This window comes from Aedes albopictus, chromosome 2, assembly GCF_035046485.1.
Source record: "Aedes albopictus strain Foshan chromosome 2, AalbF5, whole genome shotgun sequence".
Lineage (NCBI taxonomy): Eukaryota > Metazoa > Arthropoda > Insecta > Diptera > Culicidae > Aedes > Aedes albopictus.
The window spans coordinates 208,031,865-208,049,684 of NC_085137.1; the positions used below are offsets into that span (position 1 = coordinate 208,031,865).

The 17,820-nt window shown below is 39.4% G+C and overlaps 1 protein-coding gene across 1 annotated transcript in view; it reads left to right on the forward strand.

Annotated features, from left to right (window-relative positions):
• LOC115264937 (lachesin-like) overlaps positions 1–17,820 on the forward strand; it is a 378,560-nt gene that overhangs the window by 273,350 nt on the left and 87,390 nt on the right. Inside the window, exons 7-8 of the mRNA XM_029869087.2 lie at positions 91–241; positions 12,645–12,787. Of these exons, the coding sequence (XP_029724947.1) occupies positions 91–241; positions 12,645–12,787 (294 nt within the window). The remainder of the gene's footprint in view (positions 1–90; positions 242–12,644; positions 12,788–17,820) is intronic.

A 17,820-nucleotide genomic window follows, 5' to 3' on the forward strand; every position in this document is an offset into this window, starting at 1 on the left:
TAAAGTTAGCCATTTTCAATCACAACCTTGATGATGACGATGATGATGATGAATGACGTATCTGATTTCTGTTTCGTCTTTTTTCAACAGTTCCTCCGATGCTCTGGATACCACATCAGCTGGTAGGAGTTCCTCTCAATTATAACATCACACTGGAGTGTTTCACGGAGGCACATCCGACGTCGTTGAACTACTGGACTCGGGAGGATGGGCACATGATCCACGACTCCAGGAAGTACAGGTTTGTTTCATTTAGTAATCTTCAATTTTGGAATATACAGAACACGGTTTCAATACCCTTCAAAACTTTCTTTAATTAACTTTTATTAATAGACTAGCTGTCCCGGCAAACTTTGTCTTGCCATCTTGTGGTGGTTTGACAACTGTTGAGCTCAAAATAGCACCGCACTCTAGATTGATTTCATTTAGGTTGTGTTGATTTCCTTCCCAGCTCATTGAAAATCAGTTCTTTTTCAATTTTGTTACTTTTCTAATTGATTTTCTTAACTTTTTGTACATATAAACACAGCCACCATGAAAACTAATCGAACCGTGCAAGAGCCATCCTAATTGGTTCAGCCGTTTGTGAGTTTTGTTGCCTCAAAGGGATTTCAAACTTATTTTTATATATATAGATTTTTAATTTACAAGTTATATCAATTATGGTGCTTCGATATGAAGAATATTTACCCTTGATATAATGTAAACCATGGCACGGTGAAGGCTGGGTATATCGCGCATTACAGATTCCATTGAGAACACTAGCCTCCGCCAAGCAACTCCTATCCCTACCACCAAGTGGCACCGGCCGGACTGCGAGCAACCTTAGGGAAGATCCGGTAACCAACCCCGGTGGAAACTTTGGTCGTAAGCTGGCAGGGAAGGGTGAGCGTCTGTTCTCCAGGAAGAGAGACTCACAACAGCGTCTGATCCCCATGTTAGGGGTGGCTGATCAACGTACGAGTGCCAGAGAAGGACTCTAAGGTCAACTGTGCTCTATAGTTCTCCGGAAAGTAAGGGGTTGGTGTCGAGCCCTACGAACCAGCCATAAAAAAGCATTGCAACGGAAAATCATCAACAGAATAATACGAACCGAGACCATCGGCAACGACCCCAGTGAACAAAAAGAACTTGCGAATGGAAACTCGGTACGTGGATCTGCCGATCCTCTACTTCATTGGGAACACCCGCCGCATACTTGCCGATCTACTTTTGGACCGCGGGTTCGGCATCGTAGCGCTGGAAGCAGGAGGAACAGCTTTTATAATGATAAGCGACATGCACAGGCACGTGATCGGTTTGTGGTTGAGAATCTAGAGCCGATTCTTCAACTTCAGCATAATAAACGTACACAGGCCTCACTCCGGAAGCATTGATGATGACAAAGACGCATTTTACGCGCAGCTCGAACGCGAGAACGATCGCTTCCCAAGCCATGAGGTCAAAATCATCATAGGAGACCTAAACGCTCAGGCCAGAAGGAGAAATTCGGACCGACGATTGAAAAGTTCAGCGCCCAGTAGCTGACAAATGTTAACTGCGAACGACTCATTGATTTCGCCGCCTCCAAAAACATGACCATACGTAGCACCTTTTTCCAACACAGCCTCGCTTATCGTTACACCTGTAGATCACCACAGCAGACGGAATCGCAAATCGATCACGTTCTGATTGACAGACGGCACTTCACGGACATTTTCGACGTCAGGACCTATCGTGGCGCTAATATCGACTTCGACCACTATCTGGTGATGGTCAAACTGCGCCCAAATTTTTCCGTCATCGTGGCGGTACCGACAACCGCCACGGTACAAACTTGAGCGGCTAAAGTAACCGAATGTCGCATCAGCATACGCGCAGGATCTCAAGGCAGCGTTGCCAGACGAGGGCGAGCACGAAGAGGACTGCTGGAAAATAGTAAAAGTAGCTATCAACGACTCAGTCGAGAGCTCCATCGGGTTCGCGGATCGGAATCGACGAAACGAATGGTTCGACGAAGAGTGTAGAACGGTTTTGGAGGAGAAGAATGCAGCGCGGGCGGTAATGCTGCAGCAAGGGATCAGACAGAACGTGGAATGTTACAAACAAAAGTGGAAACAACAGACCCGCCTCTTTCGGGAGAAAAAGCGCCACCTGGGAGAAGCGGAGGGCGAAGAAATTGAACTGCTGTGCCGTTCCCAAGAAACACGGAAGTTCTACCTGAAGCTCAACGCATCACGCAACGGCTTCGTGCCGCGAGCAGAAATGTGCAAGAATAAGGACGGCGGCCTCTTGACGAACGGATGTGAGGTGATCGAAAACTGGAAGCAGCACTTCGATCAGCACCTGAATGGCGTGGAGAACGTCGGCATGAGAGACCACGGCAACGGAAGAAACGACGATGCCAGTGAAGCTTAAGACGAAAAAGAACCAACTTTCACGCTGAGGGAAGTTAAGGATGTCATTCGTCAGCTCAAAACCAACAAAGCAGTTGGTAAGGATGGTATCGCAGCTGAACTTATCAAGATGGGCCCAGAAAAGTTGGTCACCTGTCTGCACCGGTTGATAGTTCGGATATGGGAAACCGAACATCTACCGGAGGAGTGAAAGGAAGAAGTCATCTGCCCCATTCACAAGAAAGGCGACCATTTGGAATGTGAGAACTTCAGAGTGATCACTATTTTGAATGCTGCCTACAACGTGCTATCCTAGATCATCTTCCTTCGTCTGTCATCTAAAACGAATGAGTTCGTGGGAAGTTGTCAAGCTGGCTTCATCGACGGCCGGTCGACAACGGACCAGATCTCCACCGTACGGCAAGTCCTCCAAAAATGTCGTGAATACCAGGTCCCAACGCATCACCTGTTCATCGACTTCAAAGCGGCATATGATAGTATCGACTGCGCTGAACTCTGAAGAATCATGGACGACAACGGATTCCCTGAGAAGCTGACTAGACTGATTGATGCAACGATGGACGATGTGCAAAACTGCGTAAGAGCTTCGGGTTAACTATCCAGTTCATTCGAATCTCGCCGGAGTCTGCGACAAGGTGATGGACTTTCATGCCTACTCTTCAACATCACTCTAGAAGTGCCCAAGCTACACGACTTGTTTCAAAGCCAGTAACAGCAACCTTAGTGCAATTTATTCAAAGCCCGTATTATAGACGACAGAACACAATTGCTTCTTCTTTGAAAAAGCGTAGATTTTGAATCGTTTGGCAACTTGAATGAGAGAGAATAATTAAAAAACGGAAAAAAAATATGTTGTCCAGAATCGAAGCATGGACACTAGATCTGTTCACTTTTTTTAACCTACCCGTGTCACATCAAATTACACTAGTTTACAGCATTTTTGAACTCGGTAAGCTGATGATCATTTTTGGTGTAGAATCATGCCCTGAGTTCGAAAACGCAAAAGAAAAAAAATACAGTAGAGCGGAAATTTTTTCGACTTTCCATACAAGGTTGATGATTTGAAATCGGTTTTTGTTCTATTTTTAAGCAAAGTCGCTCACTTCAAACATCTCATTCTCCGTAATCAATGCTTCGATTGAGCTGAAATTTTTACTGTAACTCGCCTACATATGATATGTCAAATAAACGTCGAGAAAGAATTTTTAAATTGTTTTTTTCTTATTGAAAAAAAATACATTTCTTCAAAATTTTTTGGGAATTTTGCTAAAATTTAAGGAGATCATCCCTAAAACTCGCCAATATCTTGAATTTCATCAATCTGACGCAAAACCTGTATTCAGATGATCGAACAGTATTGTATTCAGCTTTTAATTTATGGAAAAAGATTTAAAATTGGTTGAACAAAACGCAATATATTTGAATTTAAGTAAATTACATATTTTGAAAAGTTGTAAAACTCGATATTGAGCTAAAACTCAAAAACTGTTCTACTTTAAAATTTTTGAAGGTCGGTTTCGAAATCAGTGCTAAATTGTGCTTCAAAAATTTTGGTCGTTGACAGAAGTTCACGACTTTCGTTTTATTTTGTAAACTAGTGTTATCAATCCGCATGCAAAAACAAGTCTTCAGTCCAAAAATGAGCCAAATTGATAAAGGTTTAGAGGTGTATCAAATCGATTTTGTGTTTATTCGAGCATTTTCACGAAAATGTACTCCAATATCCAGAAAATTGCACCGAAAAGGTACCGAAAATGCCGTTAAAATATAGTTAGAACAATACTCTACAACTTTGCCGAAAACACTACGATGTTTAAATTGCGTATTTCAGAGTTATTCAACAATTTTCGTCAGAAAATCACGGAAAAATACAATATTTTTACGATTTTTCATGTAAAAGTCATGTAATTTTACATTGTTTTACGTGACTAATTTAATGAGCTATTGCTCCTATGTGTTCCGAACATTTCGTCCATACATCATTTTAGTGTAGGAATTCGTTTTCATTGACTAATTATCAAAAGTTGGTCACGTTGATACTAAAAATTGTACAGAGTTGCCAGCACAAAATAAAACAAAGTTACCCATGAAGAAAACGTCATTACACTTCTTTGTCTCATCTGCATCAGTTTCAAATTTTTGCAGATGGTTGAGCATGAGATTGTGGATTCGAAGATTCAAGGTTCGAGTCCTGGAATAGGATTTTTTTTGCATCTCGATACAGCTGTAAGTTAATGAAACTACACACTGCATTTCATTGCAATTTGGAATCAGAGCCTTGTTTCGAAACCGTAGAGTGTATAGTAAGAATGAAGTTTCCCTTCATCGTATAGTTGTGTTGGTTTGTGGGTAGATAGATACAAGTAAGCTCCACCCACAGTTATATGATAAATGTTGCATCCAGAAGCAGTTCCATCATCGTATTGAATTGTTTTAGCTAAATTGATCATTATCAAACAGATGCTCAATATTTCGCCCAGGTGATCTCGTCCACACGATTTATTGTCAACAAGTAAACTAAATATCTAGCTAGTTCTGGAATGGGCTTAATTGGCAGGTCCCGATCATTATTTTTTTGGGAGATTGCGTGTAAGTCATGGCAGATTCATCATCCTCACTGCTACAAAGAAAGAAAAAAAAGTTTATTATGTATTTGAGCTTGAACCTGGGAATTTCTGATGCGCAGGCTAGAGCCTTATCATCTGCACCATTTCTGATACTTAAATCAAAAGACATTAGAATACGATGGCATGACGTCTTAATCATGGGTAACTTTGTTTTAATTCGTGCTGGTAACTCTGTGCGATTTTTAGTATCAAGGTGACATACTTTTGATAATTAGTCAATGAAAACGAATTTCTACACAAAAACGATGTATGAACGAAATGTTCGTTACACAAAGGAGTAATAGCTAATTAATTTAGTCACGTAAAATAATGTAAAATACATGACTTTTATATGTGAAATGGTAAAAATATCGTGTTTTTTCGTGATTTTTTAACTAAAATCATTGAATTACTTTGAAATACGCAATTTAAACACCGTTGTGTCTTCGGCAAAGTTGTAGAGTATTGTTCTAACTATATCCTTACGGTAAAGGTGCCGGTTTTCGGAGCAATTTTGTGAATTTCTGAGTAAATTTCTGTGAAAACGGCTAAAAAAACACAAAATTGATTTAATACACCTTTAAATCTTTATCAAGGGGCTAGTCGCTTGGAACATTGTGCCAAGAGGTGCCAAGCACACCGTCTTATACGCTGTGTGGCACACCGAGGCACTCTGAGGCACAATTTTGACACTTGAGTTTGGGTGAAAAAACTAGGCAACCATGTGCATTTGACCTGCAAAATGAAAACAAACAGTTGGTTGTCTTGGTAGTTGCCAAGCAAAATCTGAATCATCAAGCAGTGGCACTTCGGGGCACACTGAGGCACAATTCAATACCCGGTGGCACACTGAAAATAATCGGCGCAAGTAAAGATGTGCTCAGCGACTCCCCCTTGATCTTTATCAATTTAGCTCAATTTTGGACTGAAGACTTGTTTTTGCATGTGGATTGATATTTTGATGTGTCACGGAGAATCGGAGAAAAAAAGTTTCAAAGTTTCAGTTTCTGGCATCACTGGATTTATCATATGCTGCTTTTTTTCGGTGCTCGTAAAGACTTCGTTGTTTTTGCGGTGAAAACATAAAATATTTTAAGTAATTGTGTAGCGTTGGATGGCGCATATTCGACAGCAGAGATTCCCCTCGTCGTCTATGAAAAGCATAAGTATCTTTCGAGTTATTAGCAATTTTCCAAAAGCATATAGACTCATTTCGTAAAACAATAGGAGAGCATACCTTGACCAGTTCACAACGATAGCTGGTGCTACCCATCGCTTGTTGTCGTAGTCAATATACAGATCGCAACTCGGGTGTATAAGAGGGTATTGTGCAATACCACTACTGTTCTGCTGTGTTGTTTACAATGTCGGATCAAGAGAACGATATCATTTGTTATGATTGCGAGAAGGTTGAAACAGATGCACGCCTTGTGATTGAATGCATGAATTGCTGCAGGTCCATACATTTCCGTTGCCGGAAGATGTTTGGTAATGCAGTCAAGAAGGCTAGGAGAAAGGACTTCGTGTGTTCGGTTGAGTGTGCCGATATATTTTCGCGTGTCGGTTCGGGTCGGGGCTCTGATGATGAAATTATTTATCAGCTGCGATGTTTGGCGGAATCAATAAAGCAGTCACAAGTAGAAGCGATTCAACTCAAGTCTGCTATTGACCAAACACGAATGCAAGTTGTTGGTCTACTCGAAAAATTGAATCTTGTCGAGAGTTCACAACAATTCATGTCAAATCGTTTTGAATCTCTTCAGGGAGATTTTCAAGCGTTCAAAGTTGTTTTTGACGGGTTCAGAGATGAGAGCGTTGATGCTCAGTCTATTTTTTCAAAGCGGTGCGAGGTACAGGCTGCGCTTGCAGCAAAGGTTGATCATTTGGAATCTGAATTGCATAGGATGAGGTTGGCATCAGTATCGAAGAATGTTGTTGTGTTGGGTCTGCCTATGATCAATGAGGAGAATACTCGTGAGCTTGTGTTGAAATTGAGTGTTACCGTTGGTTGCAATTTCGACAAAAACGCTATTACTCATGCAAGGCGATTGTTTGAGAAATCTAAAGGGCGTATTCCTCCCATAATAGTGACCTTTTCCAATTACAGTGCAAAAAAGGAGTTTTTGCAACGACAACGTGAATTGAAGGCTGCAGCGTTAACTGAGGCCTTCAGTGGCAAAGATAACAGAATAACTATACGCGATGAGCTAACCTTGTCTACTAGGAAATTGCTACGTGAAACTATCTCTTTGAAGTCTGTCCTAAATGTGAAGTATGTGTGGCCGGGACATGGTGGGAAGATTTTGCTACGAAGGTTCGGAAGTAATCGGGTAATACAGATATCCAGTAGGCAAGAGCTACATGCGTTAAAGTTGACACCTTCAAGCATCCGTTTAAATGATAATTGATTTTTTTTTATGTTTCCAGTTGATATCCAATTGATTAATTGTTTTAAAAATGGAGAATTTTTATATTGATAATATCCAATTATTAAATAAGAACCTTCAAACCGTTCAGAAACGCCGTGCCAATCTTAAAGTGTTGCAGATAAACATCCGATCAATGAACGATCCTGAAAAATTTGATGCTATCAAGGAGTTTTTGGAACTTTACAGTGGGAGCGTAGACGTTTTGGTTATTGGAGAAACGTGGGTTAAATCTAATCGCATAGGACTTTTTCAATTAGATGGATACAGAGGCCTTTTTTCATGCCGCGATGATGTTCAAGGAGGCGGTTTAGCTGTGTATGTACGTGACACCATAGAGTTTGACGAAATGGTTAATGTCCATGATCGCGGTTTCCATCATATTCATATACGATTGAACGTATCATCATCACCTTTTGATATACATGCTGTATATAGACCTCCTTCATACATCTACTCGGAATTTCTGAAAATTTTAGATAATATATTCTCGAATCAGCAAAACAGTAAATATTGCATGTTGATCGGTGATGTAAACTTTCCTGTTAATCGTACGAACTGCCCTATGGTTCAAGCGTATAACCAGCTATTGAAATGTTATAATTTTGTAATTACCAATACCTTTCCAACAAGGCCTGCAAGCAAAAATGTGTTGGATCATGTTGTTTGCTCCGATGCTCTTTTGGGTTGTGTTGTTAATGAAACCCTACCAACTGACTTCAGTGATCATTGTTTCGTGCTCTCATCCATATGTTTAAAAAACCCGGTTCAGAAGGTCAAACTTGAAAAAGTGATTGTGGATCACTCAAAACTCAATGAGATGTTTAATTTAGCTATGGAAACTGTTCCTGACAGCTCGGCGGAAGATAAGTTAAACTATGTTCTGCAAACATACCAAGATTTACATCGCCAGTGTTCTAGAACTGTCGTGGTACATGCGAAAGTAAAAAATCACTGCCCATGGATGTCTTTCAATCTTTGGAAGTTGCTGCAAATCAAAGATAACATTTTGAAAAGGAGTAGAAGAAATCCGGACAACATGCATTTGAAAGGCTTGCTGAATCACATCTCTAAAAAAGTTGTTCAAGAAAAACGTTGGGCAAAAAAAACCTATTATGAAAAACTGTTTGAGACGAAGAATCAAACTTCCATTTGGCGAAATATCAACGAGCTATTGGGACGTAAGCATAGTAGAGATAGAATCACCCTTCGTATTGAAAATGAAGTAACAGATGATGCATCAACAGTAGCGGAAAGTTTCAATAAGTTTTTTAGTACTATAGGTCCCCAGCTAGCGTCCACTATCAAAAGTAGTAGAAATGTGAACAAATTCAGAACCCTTAATCCTGTAAGTCAATCGATTTTTTTGCAACCTGCCACGCTTCAGGAAGTTATTTTAAAAATAAAAGATTTGGATATCAAAAAAAGCTGTGGATTAGATGGAATTTCGTCCACTTTTATGAAGACTCATCATATGTTTTTCGCAACACTATTAATGGATGTTTTTAATGAAATTATAATTTCTGGATGCTTTCCAAACTGCCTAAAAAATGCTCCTGTGATTCCATTATTCAAATCTGGGGATAAAATGGAGGTGAATAATTATAGGCCCATATCCATACTGCCGGTTATGAGTAAAATACTAGAAAAATTACTGATTAGCAGATTGACAGGCTTTCTCAACCAAAACGATGTTCTTTATAAACATCAATTTGGCTTTAGAACTGGTTCAAGCACTTGGATAGCTGCATCTGAGTTGGTTGACAGCATCTATGACTGTATGGATACGAAAAAAAGTATGGGAGTAATCTTTTTGGACCAAAAAAAAGCCTTCGACACAATAGACCACACAATTTTGCTTCACAAATTGGATTGCTATGGCATTCGCGGAAAGGCTAACGATTTGATCAAGAGTTATTTGAGTGGTAGGAGTCAACAGGTCTTTATAAACGGAGTGCTTAGCTCCAAGCAACCTGTGTCGGTGGGAGTCCCTCAAGGCAGTAATTTGGGGCCATTGTTGTTTCTTTTGTACATAAACGACATTTCAAGATTGAAGCTTCATGGTAAACCTCGACTTTTCGCCGATGACACGTGTCTCTCGTACAGTGCTTCTAACCCTGATCAGATGATTGCTTGGATGACTGCTGAAGTGTGCCTGCTTCAGGAATATTTTGATGAAAACTTACTATCACTTAATCTCACCAAAACCAAATATATGGTTTTCCAACTTCAACGATCAAGTGCAGAGCATCATGATGAACTCATTGTTAACTCAACCAAAATCGAAAAAGTAGACGCCTTCAAATACCTCGGGCTGATATTTGATCCTTTTCTGAAATGGAACACACATATCGAGAAGCTTTCTAGTGAATTAAGTTCATTTTGCGGTATTCTATGGAAATTATGCAAATTCGTTCCTCGGAAACAGCTCATCAGCATGTACCACGCTTTTATACAATCGAAGCTTCAATATATGGTCTCTATTTGGGGTTCTGCTGCGAAAAACAAGTTGAAACCACTTCAATCTATACAGAATCGCTGCATTAAGGCTGTATACAATAAGGACAGATTGTTTTCAACAGAAACATTATATACAGAAGCTGATCTTTCAATTCTCCCTATTATGGCCTTAAAGGAGATTCAAACGGTCTGCAATATGCATAATCTTTTGCACAATCAACAAGCACACCATAACATTGTATTATCGCAACGTGATCATCCACATTACACTCGTAATAGAGATCAACTGTTTGTATCTCGATGTAGAACCGAAACTGGGAAAAAATCTTTTAACTACTACGGAAAAACTCGCTATAACTTATTACCACCTAGCATAAAAAACCAATTGAACTTCCAGAAGTTTAAACAACTTGTTAAAAGTCATGTTAAAGCAGATGTTCGACAATTTATATTGTAAATTAATGATAAATCTAGTATTGTTAGTAACTTAACCGTCCAATATCCCTTTAAAAGAGGAAAAGTTCCTCACTAGGGATATCATCAATCAAAACTAATTACTTTCTTATAATTGTATTATTTTCGTTTTTCGATTTCTATTCCTTTGACGTCCTCTTAGCACCGTTATGGTCCGCTTGATTGATGCGCCTACAAAAGTCACTACAACTCTATAAAACTGGAAATCCAAGGTGGTAATCACATCATAGCACCGCGCAATACATGAGGACTTCAGATGATACCAGGACAGTTTAAGCAATGGTTGTGGAGGATGTTTACGGAAAAGAAGTTACGTTTAAATTATCAATGAATAATGTATTAATGTTAAAAAAAGAAATAATAAATGTTTGTTTGTTTAAAAAAAAAAAAAAAAAAAAAAAAAAAACAGGTCTAATGGACACCAGGAGTATTAACTACTCACCTTTCATGCTACACCAAACGCTCTGCGAGAGAATTGCTGCTCAACACACCATTAAAGCTACTGAAGTTATTTGTTACTTCATTGCACCTTCTTTGTCACAAAATAGAGAACTGTCAAACTGAGAAGACGCGCAACTTTTTCACAAGACATCTATATATATAAAAATGCAGTGGCATACGTGGGACCGCGCATAACTTGCGAACGAGAGGTCCGATTTTGGTCGTCTTAGTTTTGTTCTGTTAGTTTTCACCCAAGGAAGGTTTATGAGGCAAAAAACATGAAAAAAATGAGAATTTTTGAAAATCGGGTTTTCATACATTTTGAACGGGGACTTGGTCGCTTGGCTAGAGACTTGAAACGTCAAAAAACGCAGTAGGCAAGACAAAGTTTGCCGGGTACAGCTAGTTTAAAATATAATCTAAACAAATAAACCAGAGTTAGATGTTGCATGGCTGTAACATAGCACATTTAATGCAAGCTGACTGTTTTATTACTTGTGAGAATTGTGTAAGCTCCGCCTCCATAAATAAATGTCAAACACGAGGTATTTAGTGATTTCTATGAAACAAAGCCGAAACTTTACGAAATTTAGTACTTAAATGCAACTTAATTGACCAGATGGAAGGTACGTGTGCTTTTAGTGCAACTCATTTAGATCAAAGCACAGAAAGCCACATTTTGAATGATGTTGCAGGTGCTACTGGGGAGCCGGGGTACGGTTTTCACCTTGGTTTTCACGAAATCCAGCCAAATTGTGTGCTTTGCCTACAACATGGACATTATCGCCAGAACATTAGGAAAGGTGGCAGAGCTGTACACCCGCCTGAAACGCGAAGCAGCAAAGGTCGGACTGGTGGTAAATGCCTCAAAAATAAAGCACATGCTGGAAGGCGGAACCGAACACGACCGCATCTGTCTGGGTAGTAATGTTACGATAGACGGGGATGCTTTTGAGGTGGTGGAGGAATTCGTCTACCTCGGATCCTTACTGATGGCTGACAACAATGTTAGTCGTGAAATTCGAAGGCCCATCTACGGGCTACCACGAGCTCCAGAAGAAGCTACGGTCTAAAAAGGCTCACCCACGCACCAAATGCACCATGTACAAAACGCTAATAAGGCCAGTGGTCCTCTACGGACACGAGACTTGGACTGGAATTTTCGAGCGATGCGTGCTAAGGACGAACTTCGGCGGTGTGCAGGAGAACGGTGTGTGGTCCACGAGCTCGCTGTACTTTACGGCGAACCCAGCATCCAGAAGGTAGAACAATAGCCGGAAGGATACGGTGGGCAGAGCATGTTGCAAGAATATCGAACAACAGCCCTGTAAAGTTAATATTCGCTACTGATACAATTGGCACAAGGAGGCGAAAGACGTGGAGCGCGAATAAAGGGCGTGACCGAGGATGGAGAGCGGCAGTCTCAAACCGAGAATAGTGGCGTACAATTTTTGATGATTTCTTATCCTCAATGTGATGTTGAACAAATAGGTGTATATATCCGAAGTAACACACTTGTCACAGAAGAGTCACGGCTGCGCAGGTTTTTTTTGTGTTGAGGTCAAATAAACCTTTACTTGTTAGAAGTAAGTCACAAGAATTCAAAAATGTACGTTTTCCCATACAATCTCAATTGCAATGCGGAATACGGAGAGATCACCAATTCATCCAAACTTTGCATAGTTTTTTGGATGCCGAAGAGGATAGAAAAAGCTTTGTTTCAAAAAATCGACCTTGTTGTCGCAGTCTTTTTAAACATGGCTGCATTTTTTCTGAAACCATTCATCTGCATACCCAATTAGTTATGAATGAAATCTCCTTCTAAATTTCCCCATTCACAGGACGGAGTCCACCGTGGGTATGCCAATCTACAAAACGCACATGAGGCTGCACATCTTCAACATCCAGCAGAGCGATTACGGCACCTACAAGTGTGTAGCCAAGAACCCTCGAGGGGAAACCGATGGAGCGATACGAATATACAGTAAGTACCCCGCACCTATAACGGATGCCCCATATAAATCATTATCGCACACATATCGTCTCTTGGTCGGACCGACATTGAGCTGGTAGGCACAATGAATTGACCTTATCCTGGCCTGCTTCACACGTGTCCGACACAACAACAAGCCTAATTAATTTGCCAGAGTCCTTGATCATATCCGAAAGGAGCAAACCTTGACATACCTAGCATCCTGTCCGTCCGGCTGAATCCGACTTCAGTCCATATGTAGTAGGTAAGACAGTGTGCTCAATTCAAGCATTATGTCGTCACTCTTGCTCGATTGCAATTCCGTAGAGGTGTTTCAGGCTCTTTGGTTTAGATAGAATTCCATTGCGCCCGGCACGGACGGGTCGTTGTTCCACCAGCAGAAGCAAAGGGGGCCATAAATAACAGGTGCTGACAATAACAGCACCGGAAAATCTCATCAGGAGGCAAACAGCTTTCAAAAGGCTTTCAAAGCCATTGTTTTCGTAAAATAAATAATTACGCTAGTGTGCTGAAAAGCGTATGCATAAGAAATTTGTTTGCCGTCTTACCGGTGCAAGGCGGTCGGATAACCTACTCTTGCATTTGCCGGGATGGTAGTACGATAGACGGTGTTTGGTTGAATAAGATTCCTGGCTTTTCGATGTTTTGTGGGGGGCAGGGGGACTTTTGCGTCGCCAGCAGTAAGGTTACCAGGAAAATCTAGCAAAACAGCATAAGTTTAAATTAGTTTTAACTAGCCAAAATATGTAAAAATAATTGAAGTAATCACATTATGATGTAATTTTTATAAAACAGCAAGCTGAGTTTGAGCAAAGTAACAAGAATGTAACCATCCCGAGCACGATTAAATATCTAAAACAGTTAGTTAATTAAAAACTGTTAAAAATTAAACAGTTAAATGATTAAAACAGTTGATTTATAAGTAATCCGAGGACCGAAAACGCACCAGAAATCGCTTATAAATAATCGAATACGATCGTTGTTTCAATAATATTATGATCCGTGTATCCGATGTCTAGTGTTAAGTTTCGTTCAGTCTGTACAGCCTCTAGCTGAAGACGGTGTCCGTGTCTTTACTCATAACACCAAAGACTACAAATTAAACAGGTTGATCAATTATCATGACACTTAACTAACCTCAGGATATGTTGAAATGTGTTCAGTTTACCTACACTGCGCGAATTCAGCAGACTATCTGAAGTTGAAAACGACGAAGCCAGATTCTTCGCATTGTTTTCACTACAAATTTCTGGCATTCATTATGAGGATCACAAAATCAAAAAAAAGGCAGACTTAGTGACCGTAATGATGGCTGCTCACTTTCTCGTAACTATTTGACACTGCACTCGAAGTCACAGAGAACCTTTTTTTATTGTAATCGCATATGAATCCGTATAATATCAACATAAACAATTCATCTTTATGCGACTTTGTATGTGTGATTTAACAATTTTATTCCTACATTTATGCGACTTAATTCTTTCACCTATACGAGTCAAACTGTCATAATAAGATAAAATACCAAGTAAAGTCGTATTATCATTACATTGCGTAGTTGAGCAAATTTATTTGGCACTTTCTGAGTTCACTCACATGTTTATGCGAATGGGTTTTTTAAATCACAATAAAACATTAGAATTCCATTTTTTTTATTTGCGATGTACAAGGATGGAAATCTAGTGATCATGATAGGATCCCAAATGTGTCGCGGTTGGAAGGCTTCGCGCGATCATAGCAACAACGATAGAATTTTGTCGTCAAGCATTCATAACAACCCATGCTCCCCGAATAATGAATCGCTCGGCATGTGCGGCCGCGATGCGATCGTTATCATGAAGTCTAAATGATAAATTTCGATTTTCGACCACTTTTTGTGCATTCTTATTGCTGAAGCTTCACGATCTGTATATGAATGTAATATTCCAGATCATGAATTTTGGTTCCGGGTGCAAAAGTGGCCATGATCGTGATGAATAAAGTGTATCGCGACTTGTAACATGATCCGATAACGATGGATCCCGCGATAAAGCGTGCATCAGATGTTTGATTGCTCTGTGATACGAGCACAGCGCGAGGGTGTCGCATCATGCTACCGCAAGAGCAACGGCTATCTTTGATTGTTCGTATGGTGTGTCATTTATCGTTAGAAGTGATTTTCTTCCATCCTTGGCGATGTAGTCATACCTTATATGAGCTGATTTATGTTCTTAAAAGACTTAAGCAGATTCAAGGCAATAAGTTCAAAAAATAACAACATATGCGATGAAAATTGTCCCTGCGCCGTACATGTGTGCAATAGTTACTTAAAATAGTACTTTATACGACGTAATGCGTGCATACTTATACGACTCCTGGCTGTCTGGGCAGCAGCTATCGCCATGCCGTGGGAAAGGCTCAAACTTGTATTCGTATGGTAAGTGGAGGCAGGATGGGTCACCTAAGAAATGGATCCCTATAACTTTCTGAATATAAATCGCATTTCTCTGTATTCTACCACGACTCTCAGATACACTAGTCAGCTATGATATAAGAGTATAAAAAGGTAATAAAGTTTGAAACCTGCTTCTTGACAAACAATTTTCAAAGCATGACCCATCTTGCCCCACCTCATTTTAACGGGGGCAAGATGGGTCAGCTATAAGAAAACTCGATTTTCCTCCAACAAAAAATACTATATCTTCTAGTTTTTTCTCTATACATCTAAGCTTCATAGACGTACAGATTACATGAAGAAAGTGTTGAAACATATCGGTAGATTATTCTCAGAACTAGAAGATTTTTGATCGGGTTGCCATAAACGGACTTTGAAAACCTATATTTTTTGAAGGAAAATTAAAAAAATATGTTCTTAAATTTTCAGTGCTCTCATCGCTTCGATAATGTAGGTCACAGAATAGCCTTTCCATGAAAAATAAAACATTTTCAAAAACTATGCAAACATACCGAAAAATTAGGGTGACCCACACAGAAAAAAATATGTAATTAAAATTCAGCGAGAAATCATGCACATAAAGGGAATGCTAGAATTAGTGCAGTTTTACATGAGATATAATGTAAAATTACATTACCATCGTGTAAATTTCCGCCAACCATCGCGTAAACCATCATGGACTCCAACCGGTTACGTGACTATTAGCGGAAATTTACACGATTGTAACGTAATTTTACACGATATCTCATGTAAATATGCACTAACTCTAGCATTCCCTTTATGTGCATGATTTCTCGCTGAATTTTACATGAATATTTTTTTCTGTGCATCTTGCCCCGTCTACACAATACACGTAGTTATATGGAATGTATAGCATAAGGAGTATAACGAAAAAATATTTTATTTATTTCTGTGCGACGAACGTGTAGAATTTTCAAAACAATATACCACTTTTTTGTGTATCCCCGTCGTTCATCTGGGAAAATTATTGAAAGATTCAAAACATATATTGTGCGATTGAAAACGGTACTGACCCATCTTGCCCCCTGACCCATCTTGCCCCCACATACCATATAAATGAATTTGAATGGCTCATATTTATACTCCTCAGGTATTATTTTCTTCAGGTCAGGCAAGAGCGTATCTCCACATGCTTCAAGCGCGGGTATCACTGAGCATCCTTCGGGAAAATGCAACAGAACCCATATGGGAGCGCTTAATGAAATTTCGTACGTTCAGCTGTGCTACTCGTTCCCGACTAAAGTGAGAACTAAAACACTGCTTGTCTGGTGTCGACGAAGAAGGCATTCTCGACGGGCATCCTACTAATTAACAACAAAAACAAAAGAGGGATTCATATGCGTATACATATGCACAATCATGGTATGTGTGCTCTGTGGAATATGTGTGATGATGAAAGATGAGAACGGCATTTTGAATCTGAATTTATGATTTAATAATTGTAATTAGGATTGTCAACACATTATAACGAGAGTAAGTAGGAGAGAAGAGTGCACGTAGACATACATACGACGAACTGGAGCTTTTTTATTTCAAACATAGAAAATTCAGGAAATTTGGCGTAATATATCAAAAATTCAAAAATGTCTGTTTTTTAGTTTTTGAGATATATTTTTTTGAAAATAAAAGGCCAATGTTTCCCATACAAAACATGCTTTCAATTTGATTATATTTTGAATCCTTATAAAGCTATGGATACCAAAAAAGTCAGCAATCATTTAAAAAAGCAATGCATGGTATAGTTTTTTTTATGATGATTACAATATCAGGCAATTTTTGAGCAGCCAGTATTAAAATATGTATTTAAAACATCATATCTCAAAAACTAAAAACCCAGATTAATCCACCTAGTGGTGATAGTGCCTTTCTCGTCGAATATGTACTAATAATCTTTCCGTCGACGCAATCAATCTTGCCTTAGAGCCAGTGATCAGCCCCAAAATTTGAGGCCCAAAACTCTGTGCTTTGGTAACGGACGAGAAGGAGGAAATGCTCATAACAGTAATCTGGGACTGTACCACCTACGAATTTCTGAATCATGAGAATACTTTATTTAGAAATTCAAGGTCATCATCGAATTGGGGTACTTATTCCTAAGATATGTTCAACGTATGGGCAGGGCCGAAAGTATCAGACCTTTTAGTTGACTGCTTGATAATCTTCACTGGAGGCTGACTCATACCAAGATGGCAATTACTAGCCAGGATTTAACTTTTTCACAGATCATTTTGACAAAGTTTAATCTGCACACTTTATGCTATATTTTGTTATCATTGGTTACAAGATCCATGTAAAATATGTTATGTAGTAATTTGAATTGCCAATGTTATATCACATTCAAATATAAACCACATTACAGAGCTCGCTCTCCAGTCGCATCAAAATTTTGCGCAGTAATTTTAGACGCAAATAAAGATTTCAAAGAATGTTCGGGGCTGATGATTATATTTCCATATAACGTTGACCCATCATACTGTAAATTTACGTCTGAGGAATCTAATTGTGGGATTTAATGAGATCGCTTTAGTTTTTTTAGGTTTTTGGTTCTCTTACACATATCCATCGCTTGCAT